The sequence below is a fragment of the Leguminivora glycinivorella genome, chromosome 1 (genome assembly GCF_023078275.1).
Source record: "Leguminivora glycinivorella isolate SPB_JAAS2020 chromosome 1, LegGlyc_1.1, whole genome shotgun sequence".
Lineage (NCBI taxonomy): Eukaryota > Metazoa > Arthropoda > Insecta > Lepidoptera > Tortricidae > Leguminivora > Leguminivora glycinivorella.
The window spans coordinates 21,507,481-21,529,522 of record NC_062971.1 but is presented as its reverse complement, the minus strand read 5'-3'; the positions used below and the strand labels follow the sequence as shown (position 1 = coordinate 21,529,522).

At 36.9% G+C, this 22,042-nt stretch overlaps 1 protein-coding gene across 5 annotated transcripts in view; it reads left to right on the top strand.

Annotated features, from left to right (window-relative positions):
- LOC125236244 overlaps window positions 1-22,042 on the top strand; it is a 126,632-nt gene that overhangs the window by 88,871 nt on the left and 15,719 nt on the right. For 4 of the 5 annotated variants that reach the window (XM_048143051.1, XM_048143136.1, XM_048143211.1 and 1 more), the window contains exons 4-6: window positions 3,984-4,171; window positions 16,829-17,022; window positions 21,207-21,348. In XM_048143051.1, the coding sequence (XP_047999008.1) occupies window positions 3,984-4,171; window positions 16,829-17,022; window positions 21,207-21,348 (524 nt within the window). Of the gene's footprint in view, window positions 1-2,216; window positions 2,325-3,983; window positions 4,172-16,828; window positions 17,023-21,206; window positions 21,349-22,042 lie in introns of those variants that run through there. The other variant, XM_048143286.1, reaches the window with a different exon arrangement.

The following is a 22,042-nucleotide window of genomic DNA, read 5'->3' as shown; positions in this document are numbered from 1 at the left end:
AATTGCTTTGGTTGATTTTGGAGACCAAAATTGTACCTTTGGCGCAAAACAGTCTTTTTCTTTTAATAAAGCGATACTATTTACCTAGAATTCTTCCGGCGAGAAAGAATTCCTTTATAGTCGGAAATTGGGTACAAAATGACTAAAATCACTCTCGACTACGAATGGCAGGGCCGACTTAATGTATAATTCATGTTTCTCGCTCTGAACGTCCGTTTTTGGCCGAAAAGGGACTTAAATTGACCGTGAATCGACACTCATCCTGCTTTCATTTGCAATATTGAAACCTGATTAATTATGGCATATGGGAAAATAGTTCTTGTTTTATTGATAGTGAAGATAAATTGATATTAATCTACTTCACCTTTATATTTCCAATTGAAATGAACCAATTTGCTTTTTCTGGAGCCAATAGTCTTATTTAATTGGTATAAATGGATATTGTATGTTCTGGGGCTGGTGGCTTAGTGGTAAGAGAATGCAACTTTCAACCCGGAGGTCGCGGGTTCGAACCCCGGCTCGTAATACGAATAAATTTGTTGGAACATAACAATCGCTTTTCGATGATGGAAAACATTGTGAGGAAACCGGACTAATCCCAATAAGGGCCTTATTCACTTCGGATTAGAAGGTCAGATGACAGTCGCTTTCGCAAAACTAGTGCCTACGCCAAATCTTAAGATTAGTAGTCAAAGCCGTGGCAAGTGCCGGGATAACGTAAAGAGAAGGATGATGTTGATGACGATAACTCGTGTAAATCTGGCTTAACCGTCAATTTATCTGTAGTGAAACTAAATTCATATTATCTTCAAACAAATAATAACAAAAAGCCAATTGCCAAATAGTTGGAAGGACAACAGCTGAGTGCAGCAGCTGCCGCTGGCGTATTAGCAAAGTTGTCCGGTCACAAGTCGGTAACCCGCGTTTAATGACATTCGTAATATTGGGTTGGTAAGAAAGTAATGAGCGAATCATAACCAATATTGTAATTTTTATTTTACTTATTATTTTAATCATTTATCAAAAATATAACGGCCTTCGTTATCTACTACTTGTCTCCATCGTTCTGGTAAAGAATGAATAGCATCGGCGAAGAAGTTCTTAGGTTTAGATTCAAAAAACTCAGCTATGTACTGTCGTAGATGGGCTTGATCATCGAACTTTTTTTCATTCAAGGCATTGCTTAGCGATCTGAACAATGCGTAATCCGTAGGTGCCAAGTCTGGAGAGTACGGTGGATGAGGTATCACTTTCCAACCTAGCTCCAATAGCTTTAGCCGAGTCACTTTTGCAATGTGTGGGCGAGCATTGTCGTGTAAGAAAAAACTTTAGCATGCTGTGGACGATTCTGACAGATTTTTTGGTTTAAATTTTCAAGCTGATTACAGTATACTGATGCGGTAACAGTCATTCCACTTGGTAGGAGTTCCCAGTGAATAATACCATGAATATCCCACCAAACGGACAGCATAACTTTTTTCGGGTGAGGCTCTATTTTTGGTGCCTCTATTCCTTTTTCGTTTGGAGCTAGCCACTGACGTTTGCGTGTGTGATTTATATATAAGACCCATTTTTCATCTCCAGTGATAAGATGGTCCAACCAGTTGAATGTGCGGCGAAAAGACAGAAGTTGTATGCAGATATCGGCACGGCGGTTTAGTTGATCTCTATCAAGTTCGTGCGGTATCCAAACACTGTATTTGTAGTTTTTTCCCAACTCGTGTAAATGTGTTTCTATGGTGACATGAGAGCAGCCTAACTCGGTAGCAAGAGTACGACTCGTTAGCCTCGGATCTCCTTCAATTAAGGTTTTTAATTTGGCTACATCTATCTTCACCGGTCGACCAGACTTAGGTTGATCTGATAATGAAAAGTCGCCACTACGAAACCGCTGGAACCATCGTTTCGCCGTGGCCTCAGACACAACTTCAGGAGCAACACGCTGACATATATTACGCACTGCTTCGGCGGCTGAATGGCCAGACTGAAATTCATATAGTAAGCAATGCTTTACATGCACTTTTAATTCGTCCATTTTCTTCCTTATATTAGCTCGGCGACAGCTAGTGAATGACTGACGAGAAACTGTGCGACTCGCCCTTTATATACTTTCGACCATAGAAGATTCTAGAACTCTCTCAAAAATTTTATGTGGAATTCAATCGATCGCTCATTACTTTCTTACCAACCCAATAGCTACTTACCTACCACACTACAAAAGAGTTTTGGGAGTTCATATTGGCTGAGGGAGTCGATGTTAATATAATGACGGTATTGTGTCCTTTCTGAGAGAGGAGAGATGAGCCTAAATAAATAAAAAGGAGGTAAGTTGATGCTGAAAATATGTTGTGAAAAGCTTTCCATAATGTAATAAAGCTGTCCATAAATAGAATTTGTGAACAATGTAAACAAACCTTGTAGTCAAAATGTCTTTAATTTCCATCCTAACTCCTACATCCTAGCAGATACTGGCTAAATCCATGTGTTATTTAATCAAATCATCTCACATTATGATCCTCAACCTTTAAAATAATAAAATTGTGCTAAATTATTGATATTTTATATAATAGTTTGTTTACATTGTTGACAATTTCTATTGACGGCGAGTTTAAATACATTGACTTTTAAAAATTGATTCAATGCTAAGTTATACTTAAGTACAAAACTGAAACATTTAAGTGACTTGACAAAGGAAGGTACATTATAGTGTAGGTATATAGGAACAAAAAAATCCGAGATATTAAATCTCATGACAGCGTAAGCCTCACCTGGATCTACTATACTACGGAAATGCACGGGCCCATGTGCAGCACTAATGTTGTCCCACCTAATCCATATTAAATATTTCGCAGGGTTCTCCTTATTACGGCATTAATTATTACTCCATGTTTTATACACGGCCTCCTCGTTATGCCCATGACGTGCAGCACTAATGTTGCAATTTAGAATTAAGATCTAATAATAAATACAAATAAACACTAAGCCCTTATTTAAATAAAAATTTTGGCGTTTCAGTCCAGACAATCCATTTTAGACGACATCGATTAGGTTCATAATTGTGTGCTGTTCAAATATCTTTATATATCTTTATCTTGGCAAAAAACCTTGAACAATATCAGCAGCATAAGTATGTTTGCCAAAACATTAATGCTTTAAAGGTATAGCCATTACGTCATTGGGCGATTATCCCGGCTTATGCTGGCTCTGTACCTTTTGCGCGTTAAAAGTTAGATCTTAAGGAGTAGCTTTCCGATTCATTCAGCACCGTGTAATATCATCTCTTTGAGCTGACAAAATTAATCGGGAATTTAATGGTAAATTCGAAAGATACCTATGTTTGTAATCATACGTTCTGATGAGATTTTAGACGTACCTACTGAGGTACCTACATATATATAGCATTTTTTCTAATAATAGATATATAATGACGTGCCGTGTGGTGACGGGTTAAGAATTTCACCACCCCCTTTCTTCCCGTGGGTGTCGTAGAAGGCGGCTGTGGGATTGGGTTAAATTGTGGCGTAGGCGAGAGGCTGGCAACCTGTCACTGCAATGTCACCGTTTCGTTTTCTATTGACCCCTTATTTGCCAAGAGTGGCACTGAAACTTGAGTAGTTTCATGTGCTCTGCCTACCCCTTCATGGGATACAGGCGTGATTGTATGTATGTATGTATGTATGTATGTAATATAATCTTGACCCGATGTCTACAACGGATTGATTGAGTATCTCGTTAATTTCATTTATTTATTTAAGAACTCACATACATACGTAAATTTACTCAAAAGGGGTAGGCAGAGCACATGAAGCTGCTCAAGTAACTCAGACGGCGTAGCAAATAAAGTGTTGAATTTATTTATTTATTTACTTGTTCATTCTAATGAACGGCTAGCGTGTAGGTACTTAACGCGCGACCGCGAGCGAGTGACGTAGGCCTGCTTTGGTATGGCAGCGATTTTAACAACTCTTTCTTGATTGTTCCAGAAAATACATTCACCGTAGTGGTGGAGAAGGACGGGCGAGGCCTAGGCATGTCTGTGTGCGGCGGCGGCGGCCTAGTGCGGATCCGGCGGCTGTACCCGCCGCAGCCAGCGTGGAAGACCGGCCAGCTCGCCCCCAAGGATCTCCTGCTCGCGGCCAACGGCGTGCCGCTTGCTGGGCTAAGCACTTATGTAAGTGTAGATGAGATAGCTGTACCTCTAAAGGTGCTACACGGGCAACACAATTGCCGCGTTCGTTCAATACGCACCAACTAACTATGGGGCAAACGCGGCAATGGTATATGAATTGCTGGCAATTGTGTTGCCCGTGTAACTAACAGCACCTTTAAGATGATCCATAGTTAGTTGGTGCGTATTGAACAAACGCGGCAATGGTATGTGAATTGCTGGTAATTGTTTTGCCTGTGTAACAGCACCGTAATGTATAATTTGATCCGAAAGTGCGCCTTACCTGAACGTAATATCGATAAGCCTCATTTTCTATTTGACGACCGGTCTGGCGCAGTCGGTTGTGACCCTGCCTACTACGCCGCGGTCCCGGGTTCGAATCCCGGTAAGGGCATTTATTTGTGTGATGAGCACAGGTATTTGTTCCTGAGTCATGGATGTTTTCTATGTATATAAGAATGTATGTCCCAACTCAAGATTTGCCAGCGAGCAATGGAGCGCAGCACACTCGGAGTCCGCAGAATCGATCGGATAAGGAACACGGAGTTGCGCTCCAAAACAGGTATCGCAGATGTGGGTGTAAAGGCAGCCAAGCTCAAGTGGGATTGGGCAGGACACATCTGTCGGATGCCTCCAGACAGATGGGCCAAAATAGCGACCGAATGGGCACCACAAATTACCCGAGGCCGAGGTAGGCCAAAAATGAGATGGCGGAAAGACCTGGACTCATTTTGTGGCGATTGGCGGGAGCATGCAAAGAGCCGTGATGAGTGGCGGAAAACAGGGGAGGCCTTTGCCCAGCAGTGGGAAACAATATAGGCTATAAAAAAAAATAAGAATGTATATTATACATATATATATCGTTGTCTGAGTACCCACAACACAAGCCTTCTTGAGGTTACCGTGGGCCTCAGTCAATCTGTGTAAGAATGACCTATAATATTTATTTATTTATTTATTATTATTTATTCTATGGGAATTTAAAGCGCGCGCCAAATGGGACGTTTTTGAAACACACAAGTTTTCGGATGAAATACAGGGGCTTTGGCTCTCAATATGTCCCAAATCCCAGCGGTTTTCCATTGATTTCGCGTTAGTTATTACTAGTAAATTATATACTGCAAGAACATTTGTAAGTATTTAGTTCATTTTTAGACAGTAAATACCAACTCCATCACTTTAAGATCTCAACTCAACTTGCGGAACAGCAACATAAAAATGTCGGCTCCATAAATGAAACCTACAGAAAGATGTAATTTAATCAAGGTGAGATTCTGAAGTTCATTTATAATTAAATCTTTCGAAGATCAATGGCGGAAATAGAAGGAGGGGACGAATCGGGACTAACGGGTCCGTAGTAAACGTACTCTCACATTAATATTTAATCTAAGCTCGAAACTCTCGTATTTTACCACAGATTTTCGCTTAAATCACAGTATTTATTTTAAAATTAGGAAACATGTTAGGGGCATGTTTCATGATTCATTTTAATGATGAGTAAGATTCCTTGATGTTGGTAAAAGGAAATGATTTTCTTGCGATGTACGTACCTACATTTCAGTCAATTGGGATGTGAAAAGATAATTGATAAGGCAAAAACTGGTGGAGCGTGTACGAAATGGGATTGAGTCGTCGAATTTATTGGGTTCCTTACATTTCACGACTCTTCTATATACGCACAGACTCTTTAGATATTAGCTAATTTAATTATCTTAATTAGTGAACCACCGTTTCAGAACCAGGATTCAGAATTTTCGTAACATTCCTAAACTGTCATGGAGAATTCTCAATGAACAACTAATATGATATAGATACCTATCGATATTACACTTGATTAAACACAAATATTTACTTCAGAGGATCAAGTCAGAGGTAAATTGTTTTTCGCAGCGTTTTGGTTCCTTCGACATAACTTTCCTAATAGAAAATGTAAAATAGAGATATCTAATACTAAACTAAGAAAAGTGTTCATAAACGTACGTACACGAGTATTAGAGAATAATTAAGATTGTATTTAGATAATATCGCTTCAATTATACTTTCACTCCGTTTTCTAAATAAGATAATCGTTCATATTTCATTAACACTTACCTACTCAAATTTAGATTTTATATAAAAATAAAAAGTTTTATGAAACGAATCCCGGGGCTTAAACCTCCATGCAGATTATCCAAGCCGGATGTTGGCGCGGAAATCCGTTAGAAATGAAGCCTGCGCAAAGATCGTGCGCAACTAATAACTTCGATACGGGTAGAACACGGCAATATTACTCAGCTAAGCCTACATTCCTAGCTGCAAGTTATAAGTCTGATATTTTCTCGTACTTGGAAAAACTCGAACCTGAGAACAAAGAAAGTAGTTGGGTATGGATGACACCTGTTGTAGTTTGGGCTTGAGCGTATACTGGAAAATAATAAAAAAGAGCAAAATATTATACAATGTATAGTGTGCGTTACAGATAAATATATTTGTGTAAACATTTGTTATATACTCATAAATATCACATCTGACCTATGTATATTTTTTTTATGAAAGATACCTACAAACCCTAAAAATATAAACATGAAATGATCTTAAAAATGTCATTTGCTGAGGCACTTTCCCTGGTCCAAAGGCTACGTTATAAACATAAAAACTTTTATGAAAACACCGACGACGGCGGGTCGGGACAAAACGTAATAAACTGTAAAATGTCCACCACAAAGTTGTATAAAATTGCATGTTGTTTTTACACGTGTTTTAAAAGCATTTCACGGTAACAGGTATGCCGGGTAAAGTGAAACAAATTTAATTTGCATAAGTGTTGCACTTATACGTATAGTTCATAGAGCGTTATGAGCTTTTATTGTTAGCGTAACGTTGCACATACGATACCTCTGGGTTCAATTGGCGTAAAGGACATTTTGGCGAAAATGAGTTATATATACAGTTTTGTTCAGAATTTCAAGCGCTATCGATCTGTGTAGTTAAAATTTCGATATCTCTTAAAAAGTTGCCTTTACGACCAAGATTTTCTAATATGGACTTGCAAAAATAGCTATTCTGAAGAGGCGTAAATATCAAGTCAAGGCGCGTAAATTATTATTTGTGTCATAAAGGAAATCTACAAATAAAAATATAGTCGTAAGTCACCTTGATATATATTGTTGCCCTTTAAGCCCTTACTTTTTAAGAATCACTTTCTATAGTAGTGTGGTAAAGTTAGGCGTAAAGGACAAGTTTTTTTGTTCTTCGTCCTTTACGACCAGCACTAAAAATATTTTATCCGCAACTGTAATCGATACCTTTGGGTTCAATTGTCGTAAAGGACATAATGCAGGTTTCCAAGAGAAAGATAAACCCACTTTTTTTGTTTTTTTGACCTATATTTGTGACGTGTATAAGAAAAATATGCAGATTACGAGTATCTTTAACCTATAGTGTAGCAACCGTAGTGATAAACTAAACCATTTAGAAGATAGATGGTTGTAAAGGACACATCAAAATGCTATTAACGTCCTTTACACCCATGATTTGATAGGGTCGTAAATGACGGTCTTAGATGATTTTTTTTAACAGTTCGGTTTCACAAGGGGCCGTTCCACGACCGATGCTGCTTCGGTACTCATTAAACATATATATAATTTTTGGGAAAATTCTTGTGATGCAATTGGCATATTTTGTGATCTTTCAAAAGCCTTTGATTGTGTGGATCATGGAACGCTCATTTTGAAATTAGAACATTATGGTTTGTCTATAAATGCCCTAAACTTTATGTCTTCTTACCTTAGCAATAGAACACAAACAGTAGTTGTTAACAAAACTCGCTCTAGCGGGACTGTAGTCCAATTAGGAATGCCACAAGGCTCAATTTTAGGTCCATTCCTGTTTTTGGTTTATATAAATGATTTGCCATGTATAGTGAAAAACTTTTGTGAAATAGTACTTTTTGCTGATGATACATCACTGCTTTTTAATGTTGACCGAAAATCTACGGATTACAATGTAATTAATAGCACGTTAGCTGATGTACTGCAGTGGTTTACTGTCAACAATTTACTTCTTAATTCTAAGAAAACCAAATGTATTCGATTTTCTCTGCCGAATGTTAAACCAATCGATACAAAAATACTTTTGAATGATGAATGCTTAGAGATGGTAGATACAACACTGTTTCTTGGTTTAACATTGGACAAAAATCTACAATGGAGTCCTCATATAAAGAAACTAGCAAGCAAATTAAGTTCAGCCGCATACGCCGTTAGGAGAATCAGGCAACTGACTAATGTTGAGACAGCTCGCCTAGTGTATCATAGTTATTTTCACAGTGTAATGTCATACGGTATTCTGGTTTGGGGCAAAGCAGCTGACATACAGACTATCTTTGTATTACAAAAGAGAGCCATTCGTTCTATTTACAACTTAGGAACACGTGAATCAGTAAGAGAACTCTTCAAAGAAATTAATATCTTAACTGTAGCTTCCCAATACATTTATGATAGTATAATTTATGTTGTTAAGAATTTAGACTGTTTCACTAAGAATTCTGATATCCATAATTATAACACTAGAAACAAAAATAAGCTTGCCATAAAGAAGTTTCGTGTCCGTAAAGTACAGAAGTCATTTGTTGGGCAATGCATTCATTTTTATAATAAGTTACCTGACACTGCTTTGAGATTACCCCTCCCAGCTCTTAAGAACTACTTAAAAAAATCATTGATGTTAAAGGCTTATTACAGAGTCGAGGACTATTTGACAGACAAACATGCATGGCCCGAACCAGAAACTACAAAAAACGAATAGCAATTAAAATAATTGTATTATGTATAGAGGACACAGTTCAGATAAGAAAGCACATCAAATATTTTATATTTTATGTTGTGTAGGTAAATTACATATTTAATGATATTGAGATTCATATTATCTTTTTCTTCTATGACAATTTGATATGTTTTCTCTGAAGAAGAACGACGTATTATTAAGCAATAATATAATTTATTGAAATTGATTTCCATAGAGTACCTAGTCTGTTCATATTCTTTGATGAATACTTTTGCATGTTAAATTGTATGTTGTTATTTAATGCATGTTAATTATAAGATGTAATGTTTTGAAAAGAAGTTGCCCGCCGAGTTTCTTGCCGGTCCCATAGTGGATACCCCCCTCCCAACTGAGGGGGGACTGAAATCTTCTCGAGGCTGAGGCGTAGGGTTAGAGCCGGCGTAGCTTTATTTGACGTTCATATGCGCATTGTAATATGCCTACTTGAAAAATAAATATTTCATTTTCATTTTCATTTTATACAAAGTCGGGGCGTAGTTGTCACCGAAATGATACAAATGTTGTCCTAAGTTTACAATTAAAAACTGGAAAAATGTATCAAAACGTACTTAATATGGCATAGAATAGCTACATTAGTTTAATACAGTGTATTATTTATCTAAGCTATCTTGGCAACAAAAAAGAACAAGACAATTTTATATCCAGTTTTGTAATAAAGAAACAATATTTGCTTAAAAACTATCTAATACTTTGGCAACAAATTCAAAGTTATTTTTTTAGTATTCGCCGCTGTCTGAATAGTCAGTATTAGGCTACGAATTCAGCCTTTAATTATAGCAGGGAAACGCTTTCGTTGTATTATTATACTGCGGCGAGATGTAGGTAATTAAAAAAACACTATGGTAATCAGGGTACGAGTACGTACCCATATGCACAAACGCTCACGATAATATCTATTTCGTAGCTATATATCTTTATCGCTCTTGCGTATTGCACCCGACTGCATTTTTGTCGGCGTCTGGCGTCGACGATTGCCATTCACCTACGCTGGCAGTAAACTTTAACAGTAGACTATGCTAACATTTAGTGTGACAATAACAGATCAGGTGCGTTTCGCTAGCGAATGAGCGTTAGCGTTTGGTGACTTGGCTATGTACCTAGGTACTTAAAGCATTGACTATAATATTTCTAGGATTGAACTCATAATTAAGATTATTCTTATTTAACAGGTTTAAGACTAAATAACAATCCTCTGTTTTAAAATTATCAAAAACAAGTATGAATCAACATAATAGGTAGTCTTGACTACAGTTACTATTATTTATTAGTTGGTCACAGTTTGTATACGCGTCCTAACTTGCGTTTATAAATAGGTACTTAACTCTTAGTTATTCTTAGAACTTCTTTCTACTTTAGACTTAAAATTACTGTCGTATTAATATAGTCTACTGTTCACAGTTGCTGATTAAAGTTTACATGATTACCATTAGTGTTTTTATATTTACTTAAACTACGAAAGCGTTTCCCTGCTAGAATTAAATACTGAATGCGTAACATATTGAGACAGCGGCGAGTACTAAAATAATAACTTTCCAAAATATTAGATAGTTTTTAACCCTTAATTTGGCAGAGACTCTGGTGACATAAATTTTCCGATTTTACTTAATATATTGAATAACAGGTGTTTTTAAAGCGTCCGAAAAATATTTAAAAAAATCTAGATTTATTAGTTTTGGAAAAAAAATATGTCCGCCACAGCGGACTCTGCCAAATATTGGGATAAATTAATATGTCCGCTGAGGCGGACACTGCCAAACATACGGTCATTTAAAATAAACAAGTCTTAACATATATTTATTTTAAAAATTAACGAATATAATAATTTTGTATGAAAATCAAATTGACACATATTTATAGTCAAATATCATTATTTTAACTTTTTCCGACTTTTTGGCCAGGTTGCACAGGCCGTGATCACGACAGACTGATGTGACAGTGATGTCCCAGCAAAATGTCGTCGAAGATGTAAACAACACAAAACTACCCGAAATTAATTATATCAATGTTCGGGGCAGACAAAGAAATTATAAATTTTGATCTACCCGGTTTTCTTTAATGTTTATTGCCCCTCGCGCGACATGTAACATTCACAATATCCGCGCACTACGTATACCTAAAAGTGCCAAAATTTTAACTGCTTGGTGCCAGCACCACACGCTGTTGGATTAAATAAAAAATCTAAGCATAAAAGCAGGCCACCAAAACAAGAAAATCAAAATAATAAACAAAACAATATAATAATTTGTTACAACACGTGTCACCGCAACATTGGCATAGTCCGCCACGGCGGACAAATCGTATTTAGTATATATTTGGCACTGTCCGGTGCGGCGGACAACTTGTTTAGATGATGATTATGAGTATTAGAAATTGAGAAAGAAATTGAAAACATAACCACTTGCAACTATTATGTAATATATTTTATTATTTATACAACAGAAATACCCTGTTCTTACAAAAACCAAAAGAAAAACGCATAAATAATTTGCTAAAAACAGTTGACTTCTGATGCGGTGCCATCTTGACGAGTAACTGTCAAACGAGTGTTGACAGTGGTCAAATAGTATTTTTATACAAAGCATGTATCATAAAAGCGTCTCTTTCCATATGTTAAATTAAATAAAATTCTACTTAAAAAGCGAAATATTTTTTTTTATCACCTGTCCGTCCCACCGGACTTTGCCAAATTAAGGGTTAAGCAAATGTTGTTTTTTTATTGCAAAACTGGATATAAAATAGTCTTGTTCTTTGTCTTTGCTAAATATTTAGATAAATATACACTGTAACACTAATGTGGCTATTATATGCCATATTAACTACGTTTTGATAAATTTTTCAAGTTTCTCCACTGTAAACTAAGCTAAAAACAGTTGCCATTTGTACCATTCCGGTTACATTTACGCCCTGAATTTGTATAAAAATCATCTAAGACCGTCATTTACGACCCTATCAACTCTAATTGTTCAAAAAAATCGTGGGTGTAAAGGACGTCCATAGCATTTTGACGTGTCCTTTACAACCATCTAACTTCCAAACCGTTTAGTTTATCACTACGGTTGCTACACTAGGTTAAGGATACTAAAAATCTACATATTTTTCTATATACGTCACAAATATAGGTCAAAAAACAAAAAAGATATAAACATTTTTCTAAAAAAAAAGTTGTTTTTTGCTTCTCCTGAAAACCTGCATTTTGTCCTTTACGCCAATTGAACCCAAAGGTATCGAATTATGTTAACCTGCTTTGTACTTTGCTTCCGTGTACGTGCGTTAAATAGGGGTAGGAAAGGGGTTTATCAAAAAGATACATATTTATAGTATTTAATTCTAGCTACACATTGAGATAAACTGAAATAATTGAATGGGGGGAAGGACCCTTGGTTATTATTCATCTATTCTCCTCCTGACCGGTTTCGGCCACAGCGACTGTAGGTTCTGGTGCTAGCAATTTTTAATTTGGGTTATTATCATTCTTTTCCGCTCTCTGATGTGCCCTAAGATGACTCGCGTATCCAATCTTTCTGTTGAATACTCGCGCGCATTTAGGACACGTGAGCATACCACCAACATAGTTGTAGGGAATGGAGGTTGGCGGCCGAGCCTTAACTTCATCTCGCTTTGTGTCGAGCTCAGTGCGACGTACGGTCTCACGGTACGGTACGGTTGAGACCGTATTATTCATATTCATTTATTAGAAACTATATTAACCTATTCGGTTTTAAAATAATCAAGGATTCAAGACAAATATTTACTATAATTACTGTAATGGACAAACACTCAATACACCTGTATGGGAAATTTTGGTCATCGCTTTGCTATTTAATCAAACTGAAATTCTGTCAATACCACTGGGTATGTAGACAATTTACCGCTGCAGAGATGAAAATATTTCATTTATGGCGGGGTGGAGAATGACGTCCTTTCTGTATGAAATTTATATTCTATTAGAGTTCTATTACACGGTAACCAATCTTAGGTAAAGGTTGACCTTAGTGTACACTACGTAGACTTTTAATAGCGACTCAAAAAACAACCCAAGGCGAAGTCCTAATGTGAAAATAAAATGAAAACTCGAGCGTCAACGGCACCGCTATTCATTCGCGCGAACACAGGGCCCTATAATAAAATATAATAAAAAATGAATGACCCATTTTAACTCAATTTTGTTTGGGAAATTCAATTATTTCCGTATCCGTCGGTTATGCCGCAGGGTGCCACCGTTACGAACAGATGTTATGCTACAATTTCACTCAATTGACGATTGGGTTGAGATTGCCTAGTACAAACAAACGAAACAAACGGGACTAGGAAGTAAAAGTACAAACATTTACAATGAATGTTTTAAAAGTATTTAAAAATGTTCGTATGGAAATACGAAATTGAAAAATCGAACTCACTTCACTTTATATTCTTGAACCAGACGACCGGTCTGGCTCAGTCGGTAGTGACACTGCCTGCTAAGTCGCGGTCCTGGGTTCAAATCCCGGTAAGGGCATTTATTTGTGTGATGAGCACCAGATATTTGTTCCTGAGTCATGGATGTTTTCTATGTACAATTGTACACAAGTATGTATTTATCTATCTATGTAGGTATATCGTCGCTTAGCACCCATAGTACAAGCTTTGCTTAGTTTGGGGCTAAGTTGATCTGTGTAAGGTGTCCCCAATATTTATTTATTATTTGAACTTTTGATTAAGTACATACTCGTATTAACTACGCACATGCTATGCCGGGAGATACCAGTTGAGAATTATTTGAGGCTTTACAGGGTCGGAAGTTATGCTTCAAATACATTTCAGGAGTTTATATATTGTACTAGCTTTTGCCTGCGGCTTCGCTCGCGTTAGAAAGAGACAAAAAGTAGCCTATGTCACGTCAATTCGTCGCTCCGTTTTGCCGTGAAAGACGGACAAACAAACAGACACACACACTTTCCCATTTATAATATTAGTATGGATAATTCCGTACTAACCTACTTCCTATTTAATATATGTATTAAGAGATGGTGTGCGGCGAAAGTATCCAGAATGCTATTTGAAAGCGGAAATCTAATCCCATAAAAAATACTTTAGTACAATGTGTGCATGTGAAGCGCTGGTAGCCTAGCGGTAAGAGCGTGCGACTTACGATCCGGAGGTCGCGGGTTCGAACCCCGGCTCGTACCAATGAGTTTTTCGAAACGTATGTTCGAAACGTCATTTGATATTTGCCAGTCACTTTTCGGTGAAGGAAAACATTGTGAGGAAACCGGACTAATTCCAATAAGGCCTAGTTACCCGTCGGGTTGGAAGGTCAGATGGCAGTCGCTTTCGTAAAAACTAGTGCCTACGCCAAATCTTGGGATTAGTTGTCAAAGCGGACCCTAGGCTCCCATGAGCCGTGGCAAATGCCGGGATAACGCAAGGTGGATGATGTGTGCATACATAAAACCCATGTATTGGTAAGATATAATTCTTTGCATCACGCTGGCTAGAACGTCATGGTCTCCCCATTCCTTTCTTGTTTATGGCATGGCGTGATTTGTAGAGCCTGCTTTTTACAGGCCGATCTTCCGCTCTGTATATTTCCTAAGGAAATGAAATACAAAGAAAAGTACTTACCTATTGTATTTCAAAGATCTTTATTTTGGCAAAATGGTCGCACGATACTTATATTCGGGGAATTCCATTCCGATTTGCAATAGAATATTGGTTTTATTTGAACTATATATTCAAATTTTTTAATAATCTCTAGTTTTATAGCAATTTTTAAAGTCTTGTTTAACTACGTTTATATAAGATTACGATTATATTGTACACAAGCATAGGTACATTTGATAAAAGTTGATGTGAATAATCCGAAACCCCAATCAACTGCTGTCGTCTTTATCTGTCCTTGTTAAATTACGCCTTGTCGGGTCTCGGGACTATTTGACTAATTGGTTTCTAAACTGTGAAGAAACTGTGCCGTCGAGGAAAGTTTTCGAGCTTGGCAAAGTCTTAACCAAACTCCTATTTGTTATTTTGTCTCTTGTATTGTCATATTATTTTGAATATCTAAAGTTAGGTATAATGATAAACATTACTCACTTATTTAAATTTATTTATACACATTGTACAGTCATGAATATTATACGAGTATAGGTATAATAATATTAGTAGCATTCATAAAACACTATGATGTTATTTTCAGAAACATTACGAAACGAATGGTGAAACGAACATTCACTATTTTCCGTAGCCTGTATTTGCGTTCAGCCAGCTAGGCATCGCAATGTTTTAGGTCACGTCATGCGCTGGACTGCCGAAATTCAAAACCAATATATAGCGTCATGTCCCTTTCTATATTAAACTATTAATCGGTGTAGACAGCCTGACGGACCGTGACGGAAACATTGAAGTTTAACGTTCCCTTTAACGCTTTTCCATGTGGACTTTTGGAAGCCAGTAAATAACTTATTCAGTGTCAATAGATAAACGAAGCGTCAGTATAAATCTTTCTAACTGTTTGGTGCCTTCACAGAAATTTAATTTGTTGATATATAGAACTGGACCAACACTTAAATAATTTATGCGAAATTTTATGGTTTTCTTCATTGATTATGTTGCCAACTTTTAGGCTGAATTGATTTAGCACTTTTAATATTAAAGTTTCATCGGCACTAAAACTATGTCTGAATATCAATGTCACTTAAATAAGTATTCCTTTGGAAATGAAAACCAATTCTTCTTCTTCTTCCTTACGTTATCCCGGCATTTGCCACGGCTCACGGGAGCCTGGTGTCCGCTTTGACAACTAATCCCAAGATTTGGCGTAGGCACTAGTTCTTACGAAAGCGACTGCCATCTGACCTATCCACCCGAAGGGTAACTAAGGCCTTATTGGAATTAGTCCGGTTTCCTCACGATGTTTTCCTTCACCGAAATGAAAACCAATTGTATATATTTATATATATTTATATTTATTTATTACAATCAATCGGCACTGACAGATTAACCTTACGTGCTAATTGGCATTATATATTACTTAGTGTCTAACATGCATTAATGACTATTAATAAGTTACAAATGATACATCAATAATTAATTAACAATATCAAATTTAAATACAATTAAAATATACCAATTAAATATTAAAACAATGTCATAATATTGTCGCCGTTAATATCTTAATGACTAATCTATTAATTCCCTGCATACGTAATGCAATTGATTACATACACCCACCAAATAAACAAACACTATTGTGTAACATGTATACTAATGAACCAATCAATTATACCTTGTCAGTTCATTTAGATAGTCTGCGAGACGATCTTGAGTGGAACCAGCATCAGTGCGCTCTCCAGCTGCGAAAAGTCATTTTTGTCTAGAGGATACCGTTGCGCTGGTTCGCTACAGCATTTGCCTATAAGTACTCAAGGACCTGGGCGACGGCCTTTTATATCGCGTTTTAAGATTTAAAAAAAACTCGTATAAATATATTTAAAAAATACTTTATTTCCGGCCGGGATTCGAACCCTGACACCTGCGACCATTAGACCGACGCTCTTACGACGGAGCTATGCACAATCGTATTTTTCGTTTATTAATGCGAAAGAAAACCGCATGAAAACCCGAAAATTTGCGTTTTCCGGGACCTAAGACTGAGCTAGATCGATTTATTACTCCCGAAAACCCCCACAACAAATTTCAAGGAAATCGTTAGATCAGTTTCCAAGTTCGCTGTATATTTAAATAAATGTACAAAAGTTGCTCGTTTAAAGATATAAAAAATTAAAATAAAACAATAAGATACACTAGTCGGTAAACTTAACAGTTGACGTGTTAATCCATAATCCCCGTATTGGTCAACAGGAAGCCCTGGAGGTGCTCCGGACGGCGGCGCCGCGGGTGGAGCTGCGGGTTTGCCGGCCGCCGCACGACGTGCTGGAGAGCGTCACCCCTCCCGACCCCCCCACGCCGCCTGCCAGGACCCCGCACCCGCCACACTTGCCGCTGCCGCAGCATCTGCCATTAGATCCGCTCAACTGTCATCCAATGCACGCAAGGTGAGCTGATTAAAATATTATCAATAAGTAAGGGTCCCCCCAGATCTAGCATCTCGCGAGCGTAGCGTCGGGCCAACTGTATGGAAAAAGACGCGACGTCGACGCGGCGTCAAGCTTTGCCCATACAGTTGGCCCGACGCTACGCTCGCGAGACGCTAGATGTGGGGAGACCCTAAAAGTGCATGCAAGGGGATCACTTTTCTCTACGACTGACTTCACATGATACACAACATTTAGAAACTTTCTAACAGCCTGCGGAACCCAACACGAATCGAGGCACATGCTCTTGTTTGACAAAAACCCTGCAATAATGTCAATAATATTACACCACAAACTCGTAAATTATATAATCGATAAATTCCCAAGTGACGCGACGTCGCCCGCGACATGGGTGTTATTAAGACGAATCGATTGACGCGTCGTTTGTCATACTTTGGCATATGCTATGGGGAATGAATAGGTGCAAACGTAGCATATGTACATAGGAATCTTAACATTTCAGCTACATGACGTAGACAACGATTTATAGGCTACGTACGGATTTGACATGAAAGTTTAAGTGTGTAATCATGTATTTATATTTATGTCTTATGATTTATGATTATCCTTTAGTCTACAAATGCCCCTTGTCAATAAATACAAATTTTTGCACTATAGGCAGCAGTCTAGGGGAAACTTAGCTATGCCAGACAGACGCACGAGTGATAAGGATTCCGTTTTTATTAACACGCTTTTATTAGGTCGTCGTGTATGTAACTAACTATGTAATGAAATCTAAGGTAGCTAATTTAACCATTTTTCAGGGATCGTAGCGTAATGAAAATTGGCAGCTGTATGTAGTTCTGATGACAATAGGTACAATAATATGGTACTGTTGAACTGATTTGATGATGGAGCCGGAAGATATGAACTGGAACTAGGTACATGATGGAACATCGTATCATAGCTGTTTTTGGGTTTCTTAGAAAAGTCTTGTAGTTATTTTTGGCTTTTACGTGCATTTATAAAAGCGTGTTTTTCTAGTGTTTTTTAAACTATTTTTTTTTGTCTTTTGAAGACTGAATCCTAACACCTATGAAAAATAAATCATATGACTTTAGCACGATAAAACAGGATGAATAAATTCTCGTAAGTTGGTTATACAATACAATACATAGAGTTATATTTGTAAACTATGTTTTGTATAATTATGTGACTTATTTTCCTCTAGGGTCTTATTTATATGTACCTGTACCTATAACATGACATGAGTTCATTAGAACTATTTGTCTACCTACTTCTAAAATTCACCTGTCGCGAGTTGCGCGTAACCTTCAAACCCTTTTCAGACCGACACGAACACGCGTGTTCCCCGACATGCTAACTACATAAGTAGGTACTACGAACGCCCACAAAATGTATACCTTCATATTTATATACTTACTTACAAGATATAAACAGGACAACTCGAGCGTACTCACAGATGTCATATATACCTTAGATCAAGCAAACGTATCTACTTAGCGTGTCAAATGAACTCAGTGAAATCCACTGAGTTGTCCGTCTTTAATCGCAGCTTGCAGCTTTCGGGCGTCAATTTTTGTAAGTTGAAGTCAATCAAAACATAAGAAATGCCTCGTTACGTAATATTCAATTGCAACCACACAAAAACTATGAACAATCAAGAGCCTGAGACATATTTAAAATTACAGGCAAGAAACAACTTCAGTACAAAATTTGACACGCTTGGCCCCTATACAAATAGATGAACTTGTTTCTTCTATCTAAATATAGTTCTGTGAGCGTACTCTTGTATCAGACTGACACATCTTATTTGACGCGACATAAACACACGGTATATAATATGACTCGCATTCGAAGAGATGAATAGCGCCTCCGATGACTTAGGTACATATTAGAAAGAAAAAGTACATACTTATATACTTAAGTAGGTACATTTTCCGTGACTTCTCCGCAATCGAGTTACATAAATTAAAAACCTACGATAGCAATTCAGACTGACATCTCGTAGACCGGTAACTTGACACGCGCGACGTAAACGCATGATACAATACACACATAAATAATGAACTACATGTAAATATCATGTTCCTAATGTCAGTTATTGGTCCGAATTCAATCCTCCAAGGGCCTCTCAGACAAAAATTCTTGTTCGCTATAGGTACGACATTCACCTTGCACCTAAAATTCTATTAAAATACATTTCTTTAGGTATAAAATTGTAAACTAAAATAAATCTCGTACACGAAAGAAAAAGCGATAAGTCTACTGGTCCACCAATTGACTTGATCATTCTTTTACGTTGGTATGTGATATGATATGTATCTTTTTTATTTAGTTTAAGATTTATATATACATATCTACTGTACACTAGTAGGTTTAAAAATACATACATACATATAATCACGCCTGTATACCATAAAGGGGTAGGCAGAGCACATCAACTACCAAGTTTCAGTGCCACTCTTGGCAAAAAGGGGTTGAAAGAAATCTAAAAATATAATTATAAAATAATTTGTTCCCTAATTGGATTTCTTTATAAAAGTTCAAAATAAGAATGAGGAAAAGAGTCACTTCATTGACTGTAGATATCGGCTCAGTATACACGACCGTGTACTTTATTATTTCAAAGAAATTTCCTTAGACATTTTGCTAAAAGGTTTCCTATATTTATTTTCGTTTGATACTGAAAATAGCCTGCACGTAATTATTTTTATTTGCTTATACCCTTTGTTTATAAATCAGGTGTTAATTGCCTTGAAATTAATAGCATTCATTCCTTTTTAGGGTTCCGTAGTCAACTAGGAACCCTTATAGTTTCGCCATGTCTGTCTGTCCGTCCGTCCGTCCGTCCGCGGATAATCTCAGTAACCGTTAGCATTAGAAAGCTGAAATTTGGTACCAATATGTATATCAATCACGCCAACAAAGTGCAAAAATAAAAAATGGAAAAAAATGTTTTATTAGGGTAGTCCCTTACATGTAAAGTGGGGGCTGATATTTTTTTTCATTCCAACCCCAGCGTGTGATATATTGTTGGATAGGTATTTAAAAATGAATAAGGGTTTACTAAGATCATTTTTTGATAATATTAATATTTTCGGAAATAATCGCTCCTAAAGGAAAAAAAAGTGCGTCCCCCGCCCCCCTCTAACTTTTGAACCATAAGTTTAAAAAATATGAGAAAAATCACAAAAGTAGAACTTTATAAACACTTTCTAGTAAAATTGTTTTGAACTTGATAGGTTTAGTAGTTTTTGAGAAAAATACGGAAAACTACGGAACCCTACACTGAGCGTGGCCCGACACGCTCTTGGCCGGTTTTTGACAAACGACTTACACGCGTAAAGCAAAGTCAAAAGTAGCTAGTATTAGCCACGAGTATGATGAATTGATGACGGACACGTACAAGTATTGAATATCTTTTCATTATTTTATTTTTTAAATGTATACGATGAAATACAATAATAGTATTTTATACAATCGTGATATAATACAGAGCTTTTCAGTCGAGTACCATGTTTAGCCACGAAGCTTTCTGAGTGGCCTAATAGTACGGTACGAGAGTGAAAAGCTTAATTATATCACTATTGTATACAATACTTTTTCTATGAGTCATCATTTTCATCATCAATGGACGAAAAATATCATCATTCAAGTTAAAATTAATGTTAATATTCGCGTCGTTCACCGTTGTATCTACATCGAATTACCTAGCAACCAATTGTTTGTAATAACCGTCTCTGATTGGTCGATAACGCGATAGATTAAAAAAAAATTGTGTTTGAGATGCAGAAAAATTTGCCAGGTATCGCAAATTAGTATAGCACTTGTATGAAGTTCTATTTTTGTTTTTTTTTAGGTTAACTAAAGTGTAATGAAATATTATAGTTGAATAAGTGTCAAAGACTATCCAACACGAAAAAGTTGGCACATATAGTTTAGTCTGTGGTGTCCTAATTAACAGATTAAAGTCGACGAGTAGAAAAATACATTATTATTAGGTACCTATCGCGAAGCTTGAAATTAACGTATTTAGTAGCGAACAGTGAACTTAATAATTAATTACAGCGTCTTAGAACTAAGAGACAAATAGATAATCCACGTTCCACAGTATAAAATAGTAGTTTTTAATTTTAGCAATTTTAAAATTTCAAGACTAATAACAAAACTTTCTATACCAGGTTATCAGCAACAACCAGCAGTGCCACCACCTCGTCGTCCGAAGGGCGAGGGCGGCGCGAGGCGAGCCCCGAACCGGACCGGCGCGAGCTACGTCTTCCGGACCTCGACCGACCGCTCCCCGTCTACGATATTCAGTACGGGGTGAGGAGATTAATACGACTATACTACTAGCAACGTTATGATTCCCTGGTGCCTGATTCGTATGGTTACCGAAGTGCTTGTGATAACTGTCCCATTTTAGAGTAAATTACTTGTAGGTACGAGTATCTGATACAAACGCTACTACCCACTATACTCGTATATTGTATTGAGTAAGTAGGTAGGGTACATGTGATCCCATTTACGAGTCGAGTAAAATGCTCGTGTTTAATAAAAGCGCTGCTATTATATACCTACTGAGTAGGTACAGTATGTCATGACTGTCATGAGAGTACACTACACTAAGTACAGTAAGTTATTGATTTTTAGTCAGACATGTAACAACTATCTTATTTTAGAGTAAAATACTTACAACGGTATTGATTCTCAACCTACATATCTACTTTTGATAGTTTTAAGTGAACAAGTAAAAAGTTCAACGGAAAAGAATGACTATGACGCAAATCTCCCTAGATTCTAGATTCTAGGTCCCTATTTAATATTTAATAGCAAGTTGACTTTTATAGTAGTGCGCACAATTCATAGAAAGGTCTAGATTTTTTGCTTTTCTATAAAGACCTGTAGTTAGATATTAATAATCAAATTAACGATCATAAAATACCTTATAAAATACATAATTCAAAGGAAGCATGGGCAACTTAGGTAGTAATTACTTGTGTCCAATTTTGTCTATCGA